We start from the raw sequence: 18,939 nt of genomic DNA, 5'->3' as shown, positions 1-18,939 counted from the left end.
AGAGCTCGCATGTCCCACTTGGGGTGCTTGTTGAGAAAATCTAGATCATCAGATGGTGGTCTATGACGTCTGCCCAACTGCATATTCACAAGCAGCAAGAACATGGTTTCGACCAGGTAGCCACAAGAGTATCTGGGTGCTTGACAACTGGTTGCACTTTGTGAATTCTAGCAGATGTCTGGTCCGAATACAACATGGGCGTCTGCAGCAGGTCATCTACTGGCGCCAGTGATATTGGTACTAGCGTTGGGACTGGGGACACCGACGTGGTTCTGGGTGACAGAGGGGAAGCCTGTGCTGGAGTCAGTAAGATCTAGATGGCACCACAGAGAGCTCCCCAGCAGAAACCAGACTAGAAGCCCTTAAGTTCAGCAAAGTACAGCTGAAGAACTACTTTTACTTGTACTGAGAAGTGCTACCACTCTTCCCACTTATAGCTGGACTGGTATTCCCAACCCAAATTTAGCACCAACACCGGACCTTGGATCACTGGTAGAAAAATCCATCCAGAAACATCAAATAGGGCTTGGGCTTGCACCCTGGCCTCAACTCCCTGCCCAATTCCCTTCCACAGCATAAGAACCACAAAATGCTCCCTTCTGCCAACGCACAGCTGAGGCTGTGCCGTGATGCTCCTTCTTCCATGCTTATTTACTACCAGCTCAGAGCTGGTTGTAAAAGGAAGCATATTTGCCCCAACTGGTGATACCACATGCAGATGTGGATGTGGGTCCACATGGTATTTCCTATTCTGGAGTCAAATACTCATTACAGCTGTATTTATGTACAGGGAAAAACATGGATTCAGATGATGACCCCAGCGGGATGGGCCACCCAACACCCCGCCAGCTGCTGAGCACACTTTCCCAGTGATCAGAGTGTGCTCTGCCGTCAGAAACACATCTCACCTCTAGGTGAGTGAGGAACTGTGGCTTGGATGGGCAGGACCACAGATGAGTTGGGCGTTCCATTACTGCCTGAATCTAAATAACCCCCTCAGTCACCTACCAATTTAGAAAAATTCAGCTAACAGGATCCCAAGGAGTGTCGGACAGAAGGCAGGGGATATCCTTGACATCTGCCTCTTTCAATGTCTTTGCTAAGATTGCAAATAAAGAGGGCCAGTGGTAGATGGAGCACAGAAGCCCCAGCATATGGCATTAGCTCAAGCAGGATGGTGAAGGTCAGTTAAATATGGAAACATAACCAATGTATACAATGTAAGACACTGCCACCCACCCCGTCAGAGAATGCCCTCCTGAGGGAGCTCCTGGCAAAGTGACTCACCTGCTTGAACACCTTTGTGCCTAACATGCTTCTTGTTAGCGAGAGCTGGGCTGGGACCCCAGGAACTGCTAACCGTAGAAACTGTGTCTGAAGAAACTTCTGCATCAGACATCTGTGAGAAAGCAAAAGGTGATATTAGGTGCCACTTCCATTTCAATGCGCAGGGAGGCAAATCTGTGCACCCTGCGTCTAGGTTCACAGAACAAGCTTGTGCACCTACAGAGGGGTACAGCAATCATTAGGTTTTCAGATTCGGGAAAATGTAGTCCGTGATCTAGTCTTTTATTCTGTGGCACGAGTGTTCGACATTGGTTCACGCTGGCTAGATCGATGCCAGATTTTCAGCCTATCATTATGTCAAGTACTTCTATTTAAATGACTTAATATGCCAATATGGATAACCTGACTATCTGACATGGATTCAGCTTTTGTGGGCCAACTCTGGAAACTGCAGCACCACAGCGATGGGTGGATCAGTGTAACTGAACTACTGAAGCAAAACAAAAAAACACTCATTAAACACCTTTATAATTACAGGAGATGCTCACATAACTAACAAAGGCTAGCATGCAAGCAAGATCAATGATAGAAACACAAACACACAAAAATAAATTTAGCACTGTAATTGCAGGATAGTAACCAGATCTCAGAAGGTGACACGATGACGCATAGATCCCTGGTATGGCTCTGAATGTCCTGACCATGTTTTTTAAAATGAATGTAATATTGCATTTAGAAATTCTTGCAAGTTGCATTGGAAAGTATATTATAAAAACCTTGGCCTTTCTTCCTGTGTTCTGGTCAATACATATTTAGAATTGTAAGCCTTTGGGGAGAAGGGTTCTGCCCCCCTTCATTCGTGGAGTACGGCTTTTCTTTCTCGGTGCCTTTGCTCTTGGACCTCTATTTGTTGCTTCTCTATTGTGATTCATCCATCCTGATACTACTGTAGCCTCTCTCTATCTCTAACACCCCATTGCCCCTTTGCCTATTCCACTTCTGCCATTTCTCCTTTTGGTTTTTTCGTATGAGGAAGGGTTCACACATAGTGGTCTGTGGAGAAACCTATTCTGTCAATTACGTAAACAGCAAGGAGACATTTAAATTATTGTGAAAACAGGAAGGCTCTTAAGAGTGACCTGCATCTGACAAACGAGGGTTGGAGGTGCAAGTGTGGATGCTTTAAATTTTGGTGTTCGTCATGGCAAATCAAACAGGCTTTGAGCTGGTGCCATAAGGTACATCTGACAAGCTCAGGGCACTTAAGGCAAGTTCTTTATGAATTTTGAGCCAGAGGTAAGAGGATCTAATGTCGCTTAGACATTTTTAAGGCATTTATTGTAAATCATGTGGTTAACTGTGAGCTAGCTGAATAGACACTAAGTTGCTGAGACATGGTTCTGTCTAGGTAGCACAGTGCACACACACCTGCGCGCTGTGAGGCGTGCAGTTTGTCACCACACTCAGTTCAGGTGAAAGACAATGGTGTGTTGACTCAGAGTCTGATGTAGAATGTGGTGCAGGTGCACCAGGTTCATCGGAATAACTTTCTAGAGAAGAAGGGAAAAGATATTTATTCTGACACAATTGATCTGGGGGACCATTTTAAGGGTTTTGCAAAGGTAAAGGTCTAGCTTTTTTTTGTGTAGAGTGATCTTTCAAATAAAACATTTACACAGATGCCTGATAACACAGACGTTGTTTACTAACAGGGTCCACTATCTTCAGTTCTCGACTCAAAGATGGTCTCTTCAGTTTCGCTGCATTAAACTCTATCCAACTTTGGAGCAGTCAAAGACTTAGGGCCTGATTTAGATTTCGGCAGACGGGTTATTTCGTCGCAAATTATATCCAATCCACTGAAATACAAATCCCATTATTTCCTATGGGATTTATATTTCAACAGACAAGATATCCGTCACTGTTGTGACACAGTAACCGTCCGCCAAAATCTAAATCAGGGGCTTAATCACTTATAGACGTGTCAGAAGACCCATCAAGGTTTTGAAAGATTTGTGCATCGTCAATAGGATTTAAAAGATAAGAGTATGGTGTCTAATGAGCCCTATGAGATCTTGATGTACAGATCATATAAGACAGGCTTAGAAGGAGAGCAAAGTGGGACACTGAACAGAAGCACATGGCATAAGTCAGTGACGTGAAAGAGCCTCAATATTATTCTTGTATGATAATCTGAAGTATATCAGATTCAGGTTCTCATGTCTTACCCTTCCCTCACATATTGAAGCAGCTAATGTCTTAGGGTTCAGTGCTGATCTTTTCTTTAAGGGGAATCATTATGTTTTTTTAATTGTTACACAGGACAAACGGTCACTATTTATGACCTTTGGTGCATTAGAACACATCTGAGTGCAATCCACGTTTAACCGCTGCGGGTCAATTTACTAGGAGGCCATGCGCCTTTTGGAAAGATCATCCTCATATTAGTTTGGTTTGGGACTGAGAAGTGACAGACACTACCTATCGCGTCTTACTTGTTCCTTTTGATTCATATATTCACAAATAATAGAGAGTATCCTGAGGAGGGACATAGGAGGAAGGTATTGGATAGCCAGGTTTCTCAGCCAAGAGCCACTAGAATTGCCCAGTTAACATTTGGCCAACTGAAGTATTGACAACTTTAACTTAATCTAAACCCAGCAGGTGCCTCTGCCTACAAACGTCATCAACAAAGACAGCATTATTGCTATTTCCAATGTAACTAAGAGCCTTCAATATATTCCCTTAAAAGCGCAGAACCACAAACAAATAGCCCTTTGAGGCAACACTGCAGAAGTCTCGGAACAAGAGTGGGTCCTGACCCCAAAGTTCTGGCACTAAAACAGATCAATCCCTTCCTTTATAGGTTAGCAACTTGGATGACAGCAAACATATAAAGTAAAATCTCAATACGCTGTTGACTTATTGTACCTGGGCATCTCTTCTGCTCCTCTTCAGCTCTGTAAAACAAATCTTGCCACTCTCCTTGACCTGGGCCTTTCTGTTTCCTTTGCGACCCACCTCAGAGCAGATTTTCTGATGATTGATGGTGCTGTAAAGCTGGGAGAGCCTGGAGGATGGACACACCCTCTCAGGACCAAAAGCCCTGACAAGCCGTAGGGTGTCAATCGTAGAAACTGTACTGCCTGTTCGTGTCTGAGTGGCTGTGTCACTGTCCGTTTGAGTAGCCATTTCGGATTCAGTTTCAATTGTTGAGTCAGTCACGCTGTTTTGATCGTCTTTAGAAGAACTGTCACTTGCTGTGAACGTGTACTGCTTTTTTTGGAGTATTCCGCTGATGTGGTCTGTGGAGAGGTCTGTCCAGTCATCTTTGGAATTGGAGTGCTTTGCTCTTTTGTCCTTGTGGTAAACTTTTCTTACATGTTCCTGGAGGTCTGATAAATTCCAAGCAGACTCTTGTCTTTCGTTATTCACTCTTTGCCTCCCTTGCTCTTCCTCTCTTTTCTTTGAGGTGTCTCTGCTGGGCTCATCTTTTGCATACATCAGGGAATAAGCAGTAGGATTCTGGAGAAGCCGGGCTAATCGATCCAAGCGATTTACTAGGGAGATCTCCACATGGCTGCTGCTACTAGAGTCTTGCAGCCGATGCCTCTTCTGCCGCTCAAGGAACCGGTACCAGAGGTCATCCAGACTTCCAGTGGATCCGGTGCTTTGCTTCAAAGACAGTTCACGTTGATGCCACTTGTCATCGATAGGAGTGACTTGATGTATTTGTGTAGAACTAGGGCTTTTCTCCCCTGAAGACCGCTGCCTAGCACCGTTCAGAGCTTCATTCCGCAATGTCAAATTGATGTGTTGGTCGTCATCCCTACTGTCATCAAATTCAGCCTTCAGTGGAAAGAAATCCTTTTCATCCTCTTCCTGGGACCTTTCAAACTGAAGATACTGTCTTTCTAATGATGAATAATTTCTTAGTTTATCACTACCTCGTAACTTCTGATGCCTCATGGAGGCGTATAAGGCTTTGGTGCTGATTTCGCCCTGATGTTTAGGGTGTACGTGCAGAGAATGAGACAGTGCAGACTTAGTAACAGGATGGTTCATCTCTGACGATTCCCGGTGTGTTTCAGGTACTGTAATGAGCAAAAACGAGGAAATATTTGATCACCGGGGGAACACAATATTTATACGAATTAATAGTCAAATTCAGTCACAAATTGCGAATGCTGCATAGACAGTAACTGATTAAATCACAATCAGCAAGTACCCAGATTCTTCTGTATCGAAGGCCAGAGGAGCATGCTTGAGAGGAACAGGTCCCAACATTACATAGTACAATCCATTTGAATTCCATTTGCGAAATACTATTTGGAACAGAGATTGCTTATTAAATTTGGTTCTGCGTCTTGCAAAACGCGATAGTCACCTGTAACAGCTTTCAAGTTTGAGATATTTTCTTGCCAGACCACCTTTGGGGTTGCGCGTCTGCTGTAAATTCCCTCTGTGTGTTTAATGGGAACAGTGATTGAAGCTCTCTCATCCTCTGAACCAAGTACGTCTGCTGGGAACTTCGGTGGGATGGCATCATTTGATCCTGCAGATAAAGGACACAACATGGCGGTTATGGTGTCTTTAATAGGAGGGCTCTTCCTCAGTCAAGACAAAAAACAGCAACAAAAGTAAAGCCAAACAGTCTGACCGCAGCATCTAAGCGCACTCTGAGTGCGGGTCCCAAAGCTGCTGCACAGGCCCTGTCCTTCCTGCGGATGTGTCTCTCTCTCGTCATCCAAGGACTTGATTCAGGGAGTGTTCAAAACTGGTCTGAGAGGGCTTACATGCCATATATATACTTGGTATGCAAATAGTGATAGTTCGACATATTGATAAAATGAAAATAATTCATTGAGCTAGTCCTCGTACAGAGGTTGGCTAGCCCTACATAGACTTGTTGATTAAAGATTAATGAATATGTCATGCACGTCCTTTTTATGTATGTGAGTGTGGATAAACTACTTCATTTTCAATGACGCTGCCAAATACATCTTATTTCAATGTTTGGCTTGGTTGTTGCTACTAGGCCAGCTCATATTTGTTTACGGACATGTGTCCATGAAAGCGGCTATTCAACACTTGACATTAGGCAACTCTTGAAAAAGTCTTGCAGGGTAAATGGCAGTCACTCTTTGTGGGATGTAGGCCTTGAATACTACACTGCAGGTCTGTTGCTGTTATCAACCAAGAAACCTTCCATAATTAGTGAGATAGGTTGTTTTTAAAAACTAAACTTGAACAGAAGGACAATCTCACACATTTTTACAAAATATACATCAAACAAAACCCACCAAGACCAAGTATCTTTGCATTCCTGTGCCAGACATCCAAGTTTACTGAGGTGACTTTAGCACAACTGTTGGCACTAATGTAAGAATCATGCATTAACGTTTGGATTAGCAGGATTTAGCTGCTAAACTAAGCAACATTTTGAAAAGTATGAGAACTGTTTGGAGCATGTTTCTCAACGTCCGAGAGGGTATTCAGAACATGTAAAGAACATACTAAGGTAACCTCTGGCTCCATGTAAAATATGTAACCAGACTTAAATAATCTTTGGTCTAGAACTGGAGGAGGAAGCCAGTTTTAGATAATCTGTAGTCCAGAACTGGAACATATAGTTGCCTCATTAAGAGCATTTCTGGATGATAGATTTGGAGCAAGATTAATACCAATTCCAAACATTACAAGACTATACACTGCGTCTGGAACAACAGGCGCTTAGATTGTAATGGACAGCAACTTTAGGTTCCAGGAAAAAAATGAAGTCACACTTTATGGCAGTTAATGGCCCTGAGCAGATAGCTGATGTCAGTGTCGACAAAGCATCCTACTGAGCCTATCCCGTTTCAGTCTCCAACTGCAAATACAGCCACTCAAACTTTATTGATTCCAGTGCAGAATCTTAAATATGTTGTTTGCACCCCTGTCCGTTTCCTCAAACCTATATACACTTACATTTTTATTTTCCTCTCAGACACTGGCTCTATTTTACTAACTCTTCTCTGGGCTCAGAATTTAATGCTGCTACTTTGGAATATATGGCTTCCAGAAGCCAACATCTCTCCGGATGAAAGTCTTAATGCCTACGTTTTCCCGAGCCATCTTTTTTTTCCTAACATGCCACTCCATTTTGGACCCAGCCATATGCAAAGCAGCCTTGACCCTGCTCCCCATGGGAACAGCCCAGCCCGAACTGCCAGGACAGCTCCTCCCTGGACCGGAAACAAGCCTCCTGGGACCTGTTTCAGGGTATCATCCCTTATCAGCCAGGCTAGCTTGAATCCAGTGGCACAGTGAGCCTAGGAAACACGTCTGGGCACACCTGGCGCAGTTAGGGCGGCAGATGCAAAAACAGCAAGCTGATGGATGGAATGCTTGAATTTATCTCAGTCACTGGCAATCGTGCAGGCCACATCCCAAACCACTGTTTTTTGCTCACCATGCCACCCTATTTTGGACCCAGCCATATGCAAATCAGACTTGACCCTGCTCCCATGGAAACAGACCAGCCCGAACTGCCTGGCCATGTCCTCCTTGGCCCAGAAACAAGCAACCTGGGACCAGTTTCTGGGTATTACTCCTCATCAGCCAGGCTAGCTTGAATCCAGTGGCACAGAGAGCCTAGAACCCATGTCTGGGCACAGCATGCTCACGTAGTGCAGCAAATGCAAAAACAGCAAAGTGATGGATGGATTGCTTGAATTAATCTCAGCCACTGACAATGGCTCGGACCACATCCTTTTTTTGCCCACCATGCCAACCCATTTTGGACCCAACTATATGCAAATCAGTCTTACCCTGCTCCTCACAGGAGTGTCCAGTCCGAACTGTAAGGCCAGGTCCTCCCTGGACCGGGAACAAGCATCCTGGGACTGATTTTGGGGTATCAGCCAGGCTAGCTTTAATACAGTAGATTAGAGCACTCCCAGTAGGCAAAGGAGTTCTCAAGGTACCTCTGATCTGCTGTAAAAATCATTTTTTGGACCTAGGGAGGTCTTACAAAGATACTTAAGTCACACCCTTCCACAAATAAAACAGTTATTGGATATACACACTACAGAGTATTACATTGGCATGACTCTTTCACGCTTGGCACTTTAGAAAGCATGCCAATGCACAAAGCTTGAAAGTAACACTTAGCATTAGTCACGCCAAACTTGCAAATTTAGTAGTAAACAGATTACATTTCTGAATAATATTTATTTACCAGTGTGGGTGCTTTCGATGGTGGTATCTGATCGGACAGGAGATAATCTGGAAATGCTGTCAGGATGGGGGACATAGTACATTTCTGCGCTTCCCGGAGGCCAATACGGCAACAGCAATTGTTGATCTGCAGCAGTGTAGAACAAGGATGTTAACAAAGGTCTTCTGGACATATACTAGAAGTCAGCAGGTTTAGTGTGGGCAATACCAGTCAAACTGCACAATCTGCTCAGATCATTTCCAGGTGTAACACTTTACATATACATAGTTTGCATTAATGTTCTGCATTGAACAACTTTTCCTAGGGCATAGTTTTATGCAAAAGGATATTTATACATTGACACCTACAGACTCACAATACCCAAGGGTTACATTTACTACTTAAGAGTGTACATTGGGCACCATAAGGCAACATTACACGAGAAATTAAGTTTTTCCAAGTGTCTGGGAAGCAATCACCTCACTTTATTAATACAGACATAACTGTGTCTGCACTCTTTAGAGACATATTGTAAATAGCTACAATTTAAGAAGTTCCAATCCTCTCTGGCCACTGAAAAAATAAGTATAGAACGGTGGGGTACGAACACAATGCGGGGGAGGCTGAAGTCGTTGTGCACAATGCTTACACGCAGGAAAAATATCCACCCAACGTATACCCCATTGACTTGTAGCTAGTAAAGACACACACATTTATTTCTCTCTGCCGACACTGTGGCATGCTCAGTGAGTCGGACACATGAAGGAACAGCAGGTATGAATGACAACATATAGGCAGATAGGAACTCTTTGCCAAACATTAATGAACTGCTGTTACTGCTTAGAAATGTGTGCAGTCACACGTTTCAGATTGTAATCATCACTGCCCCTGCTTCAGAAGTTTGTACTCAGGAAGAAACAAGGAAGAGGCAGCATACTTTCAGGATAACATTTTGGAAAGTAAAGGAAGAAAGGTCAGAAATGGAGGCTTTAAGGAGGAAATTAGCAGAAAATAGGATAATATGCAAACTGGAGCAGTGAGCTTGCTTTAACAGATGCAGTTGAATATCTCAGAAATTGAATGGTTAGATAAAGAGTAAGACTGAAAAGGTTCTAAGGCCACCAGCCCTAAAATGAAGGAACAACTGTAGGCCTTTTGTAGGAGGCTGGCCTGGCTTGTAGTGGGTACCAGAGGTACTTACACCTTGTGCCAGGTCCAGTTATCCCTTATTAGTGTAGAAGAGGTGTTTCTAGCAGCTTAGGCTGATAGAAGGTAGCTATAGCAAAGCAGCTTAGGCTGAACTAGGAGACATGTAAAGCTCCTACTATACCACTGGTATCATATGCACAATATCATAAGAAAACACAATACACAGATATACTAAAAATAAAGGTACTTTATTTTTATGACAATATGCCAAACGTATCTCAGTGAGTACCCTCAGTATGAGGATAAGTTATATACACAAGATATATGTACACAATACCAAAATTATGCAGGTTATAGCAAGAAAAGTAATGCAAGCAGTGTAAAGTTACAATAGATTGCAATAGGAGCACATAGGTATAGGGGCAACACAAACCATATACTCCAAAAGTGGAATGAGAATCACGAATTGACCCCAAACCTATGTGAGCTTGTAGAGGGTCGCTGGGACTGTAAGAAAACAGTGAGGGTTGGAAAAATAGCCCACCCCAAGACCCTGTAAGGTAGGTGTAAAGTGCACCTACAACCCCCAGAGAGCACAGAAGTCGTGATAGGGGGATTCTGCAAGGAAAGCCAACACCAGCAATGCAATAACAGTGGATTTCCGGACCTGAGTACCTGTAAGACAAGGGGACTAAGTCCAAGAGTCGCGACAGTGTCGAGAGTGGGCAGAAGCCCAGGAAATGCCAGCTGAGAGTGCAAGGAACCTGCCACCGGATGAAAGAAGCTTGGTGTTTTGCAAGAACGAAGAGGACTAGGAACTTCCCCATAGGAGGATGGATGTCCCACGTCGTGAAGAAGCTTGCAGAGGTGTTCCCACGCAGAAAGACCGCCAACAAGCCTTGCTAGCTGAAAGGGTCGCGGTAGAGGTTTTTGGATGCTGCTGTGGCCCAGGAGGGACCAGGTTGTCGCCACTTGGATGAAGAGACAGGGGGCGCGCAGCAAGTCAGGGAGCCCTCACAGAAGCAGGCAGCACCCGCAGAAGTACCTGAACAGGCACTTAGAAGAAAAGTGAACCGGAGTCCACCCGTAGTCACAAAAGGGAGTCCCACGACACCGGAGGACAACTCAGAAGGTTGTGCACTGCAGGTTTGAGTGTCGGGGACCCAGGCTTGGCTGTGCACGAAGGAAATCCTGGAAGAGTGCACAGGAGCCGGAGCAGCTGCAAATCACGGGGTACCCAGCAATGCAGTCTAGCGTGGGGAGGCAAGGACTTACCTCCACCAAACTTGGACTGATGAGTCACTGGACTGTGGGAGTCACTTGGACAGAGTTGCTGAGTTCCAGGGACCACGCTCGTCGTGCTGAGAGGGGACCCAGAGGACCGATGATGCACTCTTTTGTTGCCTGCGGTTGCAGGGGGAAGATTCCGTCGACCCACGGGAGATTTCTTCAGAGCTCCTGGTGCAGAAAGGAGGCAGGCTATTGTAGGAAAGTAGCCTCTTTCTAACCTTGTTACCCCCACCTTTGGCCTGTTTGTGAGTGTATGTCAGGGTGTTTTCACTGTCTCACTGGGATCCTGCTAGCCAGGGCCCAGTGCTCATAGTGAAAACTCTATCTTTTCAGTATGTTTGTTATGTGTCACTGGGACCCTGCTAGTCAGGACCCTAGTGCTCATACGTTTGTGACCTGTAGGTATGTGTTCCCTGTGTGATGCCTAACTGTCTCACTGAGGTTCTGCTAACCAGAACCTCAGTGGTTAAGCTCTCTCTTTACAAATTGTCACTAACAGGCTAGTGACCAATTTCACCAATTTACATTGGCTTACTGGAACATCCTTATAATTCCCTAGTATATGGTACTGAGGTACCCAGGGTATTGGGGTTCCAGGAGATCCCTATGGGCTGCAGCATTTCTTTTGCCACCCATAGGGAGCTCTGACAATTCTTACACAGGCCTGCCACTGCAGCCTGAGTGAAATAAAGTCCACGTTATTTCACAGCCATTTTACACTGCAGTTAAGTAACTTATAAGTCACCTATATGTCTAACCTTTACTTGGTAAAGGTTGGGTGCTAAGTTACTTAGTGTGTGGGCACCCTGGCACTAGCCAAGGTGCCCCCACATGGTTCAGGGCCAATTCCCCGGACTTTGTGAGTGCGGGGACACCATTACACGCGTGCACTACATATAGGTCACTACCTATATGTAGCTTCACAATGGTAACTCCGAATATGGCCATGTAACATGTCTCAGATCATGGAATTGCCCCCTCTATGCCATCCTGGTATTGTTGGCACAATCCCATGATCCCACGGGTCTGTAGCACAGACCTGGGTACTGCCAAACTGCCTTTTCAGGGGTTTCACTGCAGCTGCTGCTGCTGCCAACCCCTCAGACAGGTTTCTGCCCTCCTGGGGTCCAGCCAGGCTTGGCCCAGGATGGCAGAACAAAGGACTTCCTCAGAGAGAGGGTGTTACACCCTCTCCCTTTGGAAAAAGGTGTTAAGGCAGGGGAGGAGTAGCCTCCCCCAGCCTCTGGAAATGCTTTCATGGGCACAGATGGTGCCCATTTCTGCATAAGCCAGTCTACACCGGTTCAGGGACCCCTCAGCCCTGCTCTGGCGCGAAACTGGACAAAGGAAAGGGGAGTGACCACTCCCCTGACCTGCACCTCCCCTGGGAGGTGCCCAGAGCTCCTCCAGTGTGCTCCAGACCTCTGCCATCTTGGAAACAGTGGTGCTGCTGGCACACTGGACTGCTCTGAGTGGCCAGGGCCAGCAGGTGACGTCAGAGACTCCTTCTGATAGGCTCCTTCAGGTGTTGCTAGCCTATCTTCTCTCCTAAGTAGCCAAACCCTCTTTTCTGGCTATTTAGGGTCTCTGCTTTGGGGATTTCCTTAGATAACGAATGCAAGAGCTCATCAGAGTTCCTCTGCATCTCTCTCTTCACCTTCTGCCAAGGAATCGACTGCTGACCGCGCTGGAAGCCTGCAAAACTGCAACAAAGTAGCAAAGACGACTACTGCAACTCTGTAACGCTGATCCTGCCGCCTTCTCGACTGTTTTCCTGGTGGTGCATGCTGTGGGGGTAGTCTGCCTCCTCTCTGCACTAGAAGCTCTGAAGAAATCTCCCGTGGGTCGACGGAATCTTCCCCCTGCAACCGCAGGCACCAAAGAACTGCATCACCGGTCCTCTGGGTCTCCTCTCAGCACGACGAGCGAGGTCCCTTGAATCCAGCAACTCTGTCCAAGTGACTCCCACAGTCCAGTGACTCTTCAGTCCAAGTTTGGTGGAGGTAAGTCCTTGCCTCCCCACGCCAGACTGCATTGCTGGGAACCACGTCTTTTGCAGCTACTGCGGCTCCTGTGCACTTTCCGAGGGAATCCTTTGTGCACAGCCAAGCCTGGGTCCACGGCACTCTAACCTGCATTGCACGACCTCCTGAGTTGTCCTCTGGCGGCGTGGGACTCCTTTGTGCAACTTCGGGTGAGCACCGTTTCACTCCACTTCGTAGTGCCTGTTCCGGCAATTCTGCGGGTGCTGCCTGCTTCTGAGAGGGCTCCTTGTCTTGCTGGGCGCCCCCTCTGTCCCCTGACGCAATTGGCGACATCCTGGTCCCTCCTGGGCCACAGCAGCATCCAAAAACCCTAACCGCACGACTTGCAGCTAGCAAGGCTTGTTTGCGGTCTTTCTTCAGGAAAACACTTCTGCACGACTCTCCACGGCGTGGGACATCCATTCTCCAAAGGGGAAGTTTCTAGCCCTTGTCGTTCCTGCAGAATCCTCAGCTTCTACTGCCTAGTAGCAGCTTCTTTGCACCCACGCTGGCATTTCCTGGGCATCTGCCCACTCTCGACTTGGTCGTGACTTTTGGACTTGGTCCCCTTGTTCCACAGGTACCCTCGTCTGGAAATCCATCGTTGTTGCATTGCTGGTTTTGGTCTTCCCTGCAGAATTCCCCTATCATGACTTCTGTGCTCTTTGGGGAACTTTAGTGCACTTTGCACTCACTTTTCAGGGTCTTGGGGTGGGCTATTTTTCTAACCCTCACTGTTTTCTTACAGTCCCAGCGACCCTCTACAAGGTCACATAGGTTTGGGGTCCATTCGTGGTTCGCATTCCACTTTTGGAGTATATGGTTTGTGTTGCCCCTATCCCTATGTGTCCCCATTGCATCCTATTGTAACTATACATTGTTTGCACTGTTTTCTAATACTATACTGCATATTTTTGGTATTGTGTACATATATCTTGTGTATATTTGCTATCCTCATACTGAGGGTACTCACTGAGATACTTTTGGCATATTGTCATAAAAATAAAGTACCTTTATTTTTAGTATATCTGTGTATTGTGTTTTCTTATGATATTGTGCATATGACACTAGTGGTACTGTAGGAGCTTCACTCGTCTCCTAGTTCAGCCTAAGCTGCTCTGCTAAGCTACCATTATCTATCAGCCTAAGCTGCTAGACACCCTATACACTAATAAGGGATACCTGGGCCTGGTGCAAGGTGTAAGTACCCCTTGGTACTCACTACAAGCCAGTCCAGCCTCCTACAGCTATCCCCAGAGCATGCACCACCTGGAAACAGTCGAGAAAGCCGGCAGGATGAGCGATACAAGGTTGCTAGTAGTCGTCTTTGCTACTTTGTTGCGGTTTTGCAGGCGTCCTGAGCAGTCAGCGGTCGATCCTTTGGCAGAAGGTGAAGAGGGAGATGCAGAGGAATTCTGGTGAGCTCTTGCATTCGTTATCTGGTGAGATTCCCAAAGCAGAGACCCGAAATAGCCAGAAAAGGAGGTTTGGCTACCTAGGAAGGAGGACTGGCTACTAAGAGAGGTAAGAGCCTATCAGAAGGAGTCTCTGACGTCACCTGCTTGCACTGGCCACTCAGAGCAGTCCAGTGTGCCAGCAACACCTCTGTTTCCAAGATGGCAGAGGTCTGGGGCACACTGGAGGAGCTCTGGCCACCTCCCCTGGGAGGTGCAGGTCAGGGGAGTGGTCACTCCCCTTTCCTTTGTCCAGTTTCGTGCCAGAGCAGGACTGGGGGATCCCTGAACCGGTGTAGACTGGCTTATGCAGAGATGGGCAGCATCTGTGTCCATCAAAGCACTTCCAGAGGCTGGGGGAGGCTACTAGTAGGCCAGTAGCCCAACATTCCAGTAGAATGTGTGTTGGTCCTTGGGCGTTTATGGACGATGTGGATGCCAAGTTGGCACCACGTTTATGGAAAATCAGGTCAGCAGTATAGTGTGTTAGTCTAAAGCAAGGGTGGGGGTGCCAACATGTGAATCTGAAGTTGCATGACAAGGATTACACAGTGAAAGGATGTGTGTGAACTGCTGCGGACAATGTTGAGGGAACGCTGCATGGAACGCAAATGGCAAAAATGACGGGTTCTGGGAGGAGCACTTTGGGAAGACAGCGAATAGACGTGAGTGTAGATGCAGCAATAAATATGCACTACCTATACCACTCTGGATAGGCATCACTTGTGGGAAAACTATGGCATTCCTCTAACAAAACCATCTCACGTCCAAACAGAAGTAGCAAGGCTTACCAGGGAGCCACTGAAGGAATCACCATCACAAACACATGTGACTAAACCCTTGGGCAAGACACGAGTCAAAGGGCGCTCAGTACTAGTGCTCCAGATTATGCCATTTCAAAGCAAGCAGAGTTAGTTAGGCCCAAAACTAAACACAAAATTGTGATTACTGAATGCCTCTCTCTCTCTGCATGCCAGAGTCACCCATATTAGTCTCTTTAGAAAGCACAGACCAGGACTATAAAGGCTATGAAAAACTTACCATTTAAAGCAGATCAGAGGAGGCTAGTCCTGTAACATGTCAGAGACCTCCTTCTTCCACGGAATGTATTTATTTCTCAGTTGTTGTGCTGTTCTATTTCATCATCACGTTCCACTTCATCACAATTGTACAGAGAAGGGCATCATGTGCACAATGGAAGATCCATCACTGCACAGTAGAGAGAGCAGGATGTCCTCTCCTGGTACAGTTACTAATATTATCATGAAGCTCATTACAAGAAGTGCTGCTTCTCAAACAGGTTAGGGCAAGTTATGTTTCCAGCTAAAATGTAAACTGGCTGGTAATGTAAGGGAGTTGGCTTAATAAAACTCTGTAAACAAACGTGTGGCGTTCGCCAGGTCATTTAGTTCCACATATTGTGAAATCACTTTCCGCAATTTATTCAAGACGAGAAGGCATACAAATAGTTTAAGGTTGGAACAATATGTTTATATAGATTATGATGCAGAGTCTATGACGGTTATCTGCAAGCCTTCACCAAGCATCAAACCTCTTAGGGCTGTTTGTGTACCAGTCTCTGCGCCTGCGTAAATCTCACAGACGACTAATTTGCAAAGCTCAAGTTACAAAGTTGAATTAAACTTAACCCTCGTATGAAACCTTCTTCTAAATAAAAATGGTTATGCATCTGGATTTGATATCTGGTGTAGAAAAGCAAAAAGATGTGGACTAACATCTATGGAGTTAGATCAGGTCTTGTCCTAGTCTGTTAGAATATTCCAATAATCCCCTTCTCATAGCTCTAAGGGTAGGCAACCTAGTCTAAGGTAGTCGCGGGCCCACAAGGACATTCTCAGATCAATTTTCTGACTCTCAGTTTACTGATTTATCCTCTGTTGACCAGACTGCCAACAACCCCAGGGAGATGCACACACAAAAAAAAAAACACAACAAAGACACACTATGGCAAAATCACCTATATGTTGGTTACTCAGCAGAGCTGAATGCAACCTGCAGAGATTGAGTGAGGAAGGCTATCCGGAGACTCAGGTCCTATGGCGTTCAATATCAGCATCTCAATACAAGCCACCCCGCACCTTCACAATCTGTTCCGTATTTCATATACTGACCACTATCAGGAATAGAATGTATCTTGCTGTCTATATGAATAACATCCCAGATGGAAACAAGAGGTCCTGAAGGCAAAATACCACTGCTCTAGAAAGCCAGCATATCAACTATCAACATTATTCATAGATGAAAATAAAGGGAATGACAAGAAAATGCAAGCTGCTCACCTGCTGACCGAGAGGAGTGTGATGTCTTGTTCAAAGAGGATGCAAAGGTTGTACTTCTAACGGCTTTCTTATCTGCGGACCAGTCAGAAGGTTGTTTACCGTCTTCACCCTGGATGTAAATCTCTGCTGAAAATGTGGTCTTTTCTGGACTTTCTGTTGTTATTTGAGTCATTGCGTCAGACAAGGATTTCTTGGTTGCTAAAGGACTGGCAGGCTGGGGGGTATGTGGTTTGCTCATGGTACTGGAATCCAGAACATTAGCGTTCATCAGCTCTGGCTTTAGTACTGCTCGGTTCCCATTTTGTGATGTTGTGTCGCCATCAGGAATAGAAGAATGCAGAAAGTATGAATCCTGAGGTGGAGCGGTCTTTGGCTCATCTAGGTAGCGTAATTTCTTTTCAGCCGACTGCCCGCTTACTACTTTTTTACCTTTGCTCTCCGGCTCATCTACACCTATCGTGCCAGTGGGTTTTGCTTCTGATCTGTCATGAGCTATACAAGGTATGTGTGAATTCACCACAGAGGAAACATCTACATGCTGGAAGTGTAAAGGTTTTGGAGCAATTGTAACACGTACACAAGAAAGAGCTTTTCTGCTTGGAGAAGAAACTGCTGCCGCCTCAGTGTGTGATGGATAGGACGGTGAAGGACTGCGCTCCCTTCTGTTGTTCAACTGGTCGAAGGGCTGATTTACAGACAAGATTTCAACTTTCTCTTCATTTACCGGTAAATTCTGATCTTTGGGGAGAGGGTTCAAAGTGGGAAGAACAATGTTTATCACATTTCCTGTACTAGAGCCTAGGTTGCTGTGGCTGCTCTCTCCAAGCTTCGGATGACGTTGATAGTCTACAAAAGTTGTTTTCTGTGTAATCTCAGGATTGTGAGTGGCAGCCCCACCACTAGCTAAAGTCTGAGCACTAATAAGATCATGTGATTCTTCTCCTAGGGTCAAACCCTTTCCTAAACTGCCCCTTTGAGAATCACAGCTGTGACTTTGCTCAAATAGAGACCGCCTATTACTCTGGGCCAAGAAAACATCTCCACCTTGATGGAGTTCATGTTTGCCAACCACAGTGGAGTCGTGTAGCATCCAGTCTTTGTCCGCTATTTGTTTATGTACAATAGTTGCAGGAAGATGGCTTTGGCTTGCTGAGTGATTCTCTTTAGGTGCTCCAGAATGATGGGTATTAATCATCTTTTCTTTGCTGTTAATGGGCAGCACCTCCAGAGGGACTATCCTGGCTGGGACATCGGGAAAGCTAGCGTTAGTAAGGGGGGAGAGGGAAGGGGATGGAGTGCGCTTCCGAGATGAAAAAGTAATGGACGTAATTGGCTTTGCGGCTTCCTCAGACAGCAATTTCAAGTCAACAGGATCATCAGCAGAGCTAGCTGTAGTTTTCAAAGAAAGGTTCACAACTTTAAATTGGGGCTTGAGGCAGTCAATGTTGATGGCTTCAGCAAAGTTTCTATCTGCGGACATTGGAGCCTGGAGGGTATCTTGTAAGGTCATGGTCTTCGGCGCTTTGAACTGGGAGGCATTTGGCTGTGATTCATCACCAGGGTTGCGTGAGGTTTCATGGCTTTCACCTTGAATCAGTTTATTCTTCTTTGTCTCCTCTTCCCAGAAATCACGGTTTTGGACGCCAACCCTCGACTCTTTCAATTCCAGGTCTCTGATACGGTTCATATTCTGCACGTGCTGCTGAGGTTTAAGGTTGTCTGAATCCCAACTCACTATCCGTGAATGCTGAAAGATTAACACAAAGAAGAAAATAAACCTTCTGATTCACATTGTTATTAAATGTAATAATTTCTGAAATGATTACTAGTCTCTGTAGTAACGTTCTGTAGTCAAAGCCAAATAATACACTAACTCGTACAGTATTTAATTTTGCTAAAAATTAGTGCATCATGTGTAGAATACAGAACAGCTAAATTAAAGCAAATGATGGTCACTTTGGACAAAAACAACACACAATTCTTGCTGTAGTATTTGTGCACACTGCCAATTACTCTGAATACCTTGGAAGCAATTTCCTTTTATTTTCTTAAAGTTTTTGTGTAGTGAGACTTTTTTGCCTGGACATCTGCAACTTGCAATGTTAGTTAAAGAAGCTTAAATAAAAACAGAGCCTGCCCTGTGTATCTGTATTCCTGAGACCTTTTCGAACAATTCAGATACTAATGATTCTAGGGCTGTCTCCATGAAGATCGCTTGACTGAACAGCACCTAC

The 18,939-nt window shown here is 45.5% G+C and overlaps 1 protein-coding gene across 3 annotated transcripts in view; it reads right to left on the bottom strand.

The window, feature by feature from the left end:
- Positions 1-18,939, bottom strand: part of ALMS1 (ALMS1 centrosome and basal body associated protein) — a 141,654-nt gene that overhangs the window by 58,061 nt on the left and 64,654 nt on the right. For all 3 annotated transcript variants that reach the window (XM_069205618.1, XM_069205619.1, XM_069205620.1), the window contains exons 9-13: positions 16,706-18,452; positions 8,510-8,635; positions 5,675-5,842; positions 4,219-5,381; positions 1,288-1,399 (exon numbers count right to left, since the gene is read on the bottom strand). In XM_069205618.1, coding sequence (XP_069061719.1) covers positions 1,288-1,399; positions 4,219-5,381; positions 5,675-5,842; positions 8,510-8,635; positions 16,706-18,452 — 3,316 coding nt within the window. The remainder of the gene's footprint in view (positions 1-1,287; positions 1,400-4,218; positions 5,382-5,674; positions 5,843-8,509; positions 8,636-16,705; positions 18,453-18,939) is intronic.

This window comes from Pleurodeles waltl, chromosome 1_2 (genome assembly GCF_031143425.1).
Source record: "Pleurodeles waltl isolate 20211129_DDA chromosome 1_2, aPleWal1.hap1.20221129, whole genome shotgun sequence".
In the NCBI taxonomy this organism is placed as follows: Eukaryota; Metazoa; Chordata; class Amphibia; order Caudata; family Salamandridae; genus Pleurodeles; species Pleurodeles waltl.
Note: the sequence above shows the minus strand (reverse complement) of the source record. Positions and strands in the feature narration are given on the sequence as shown.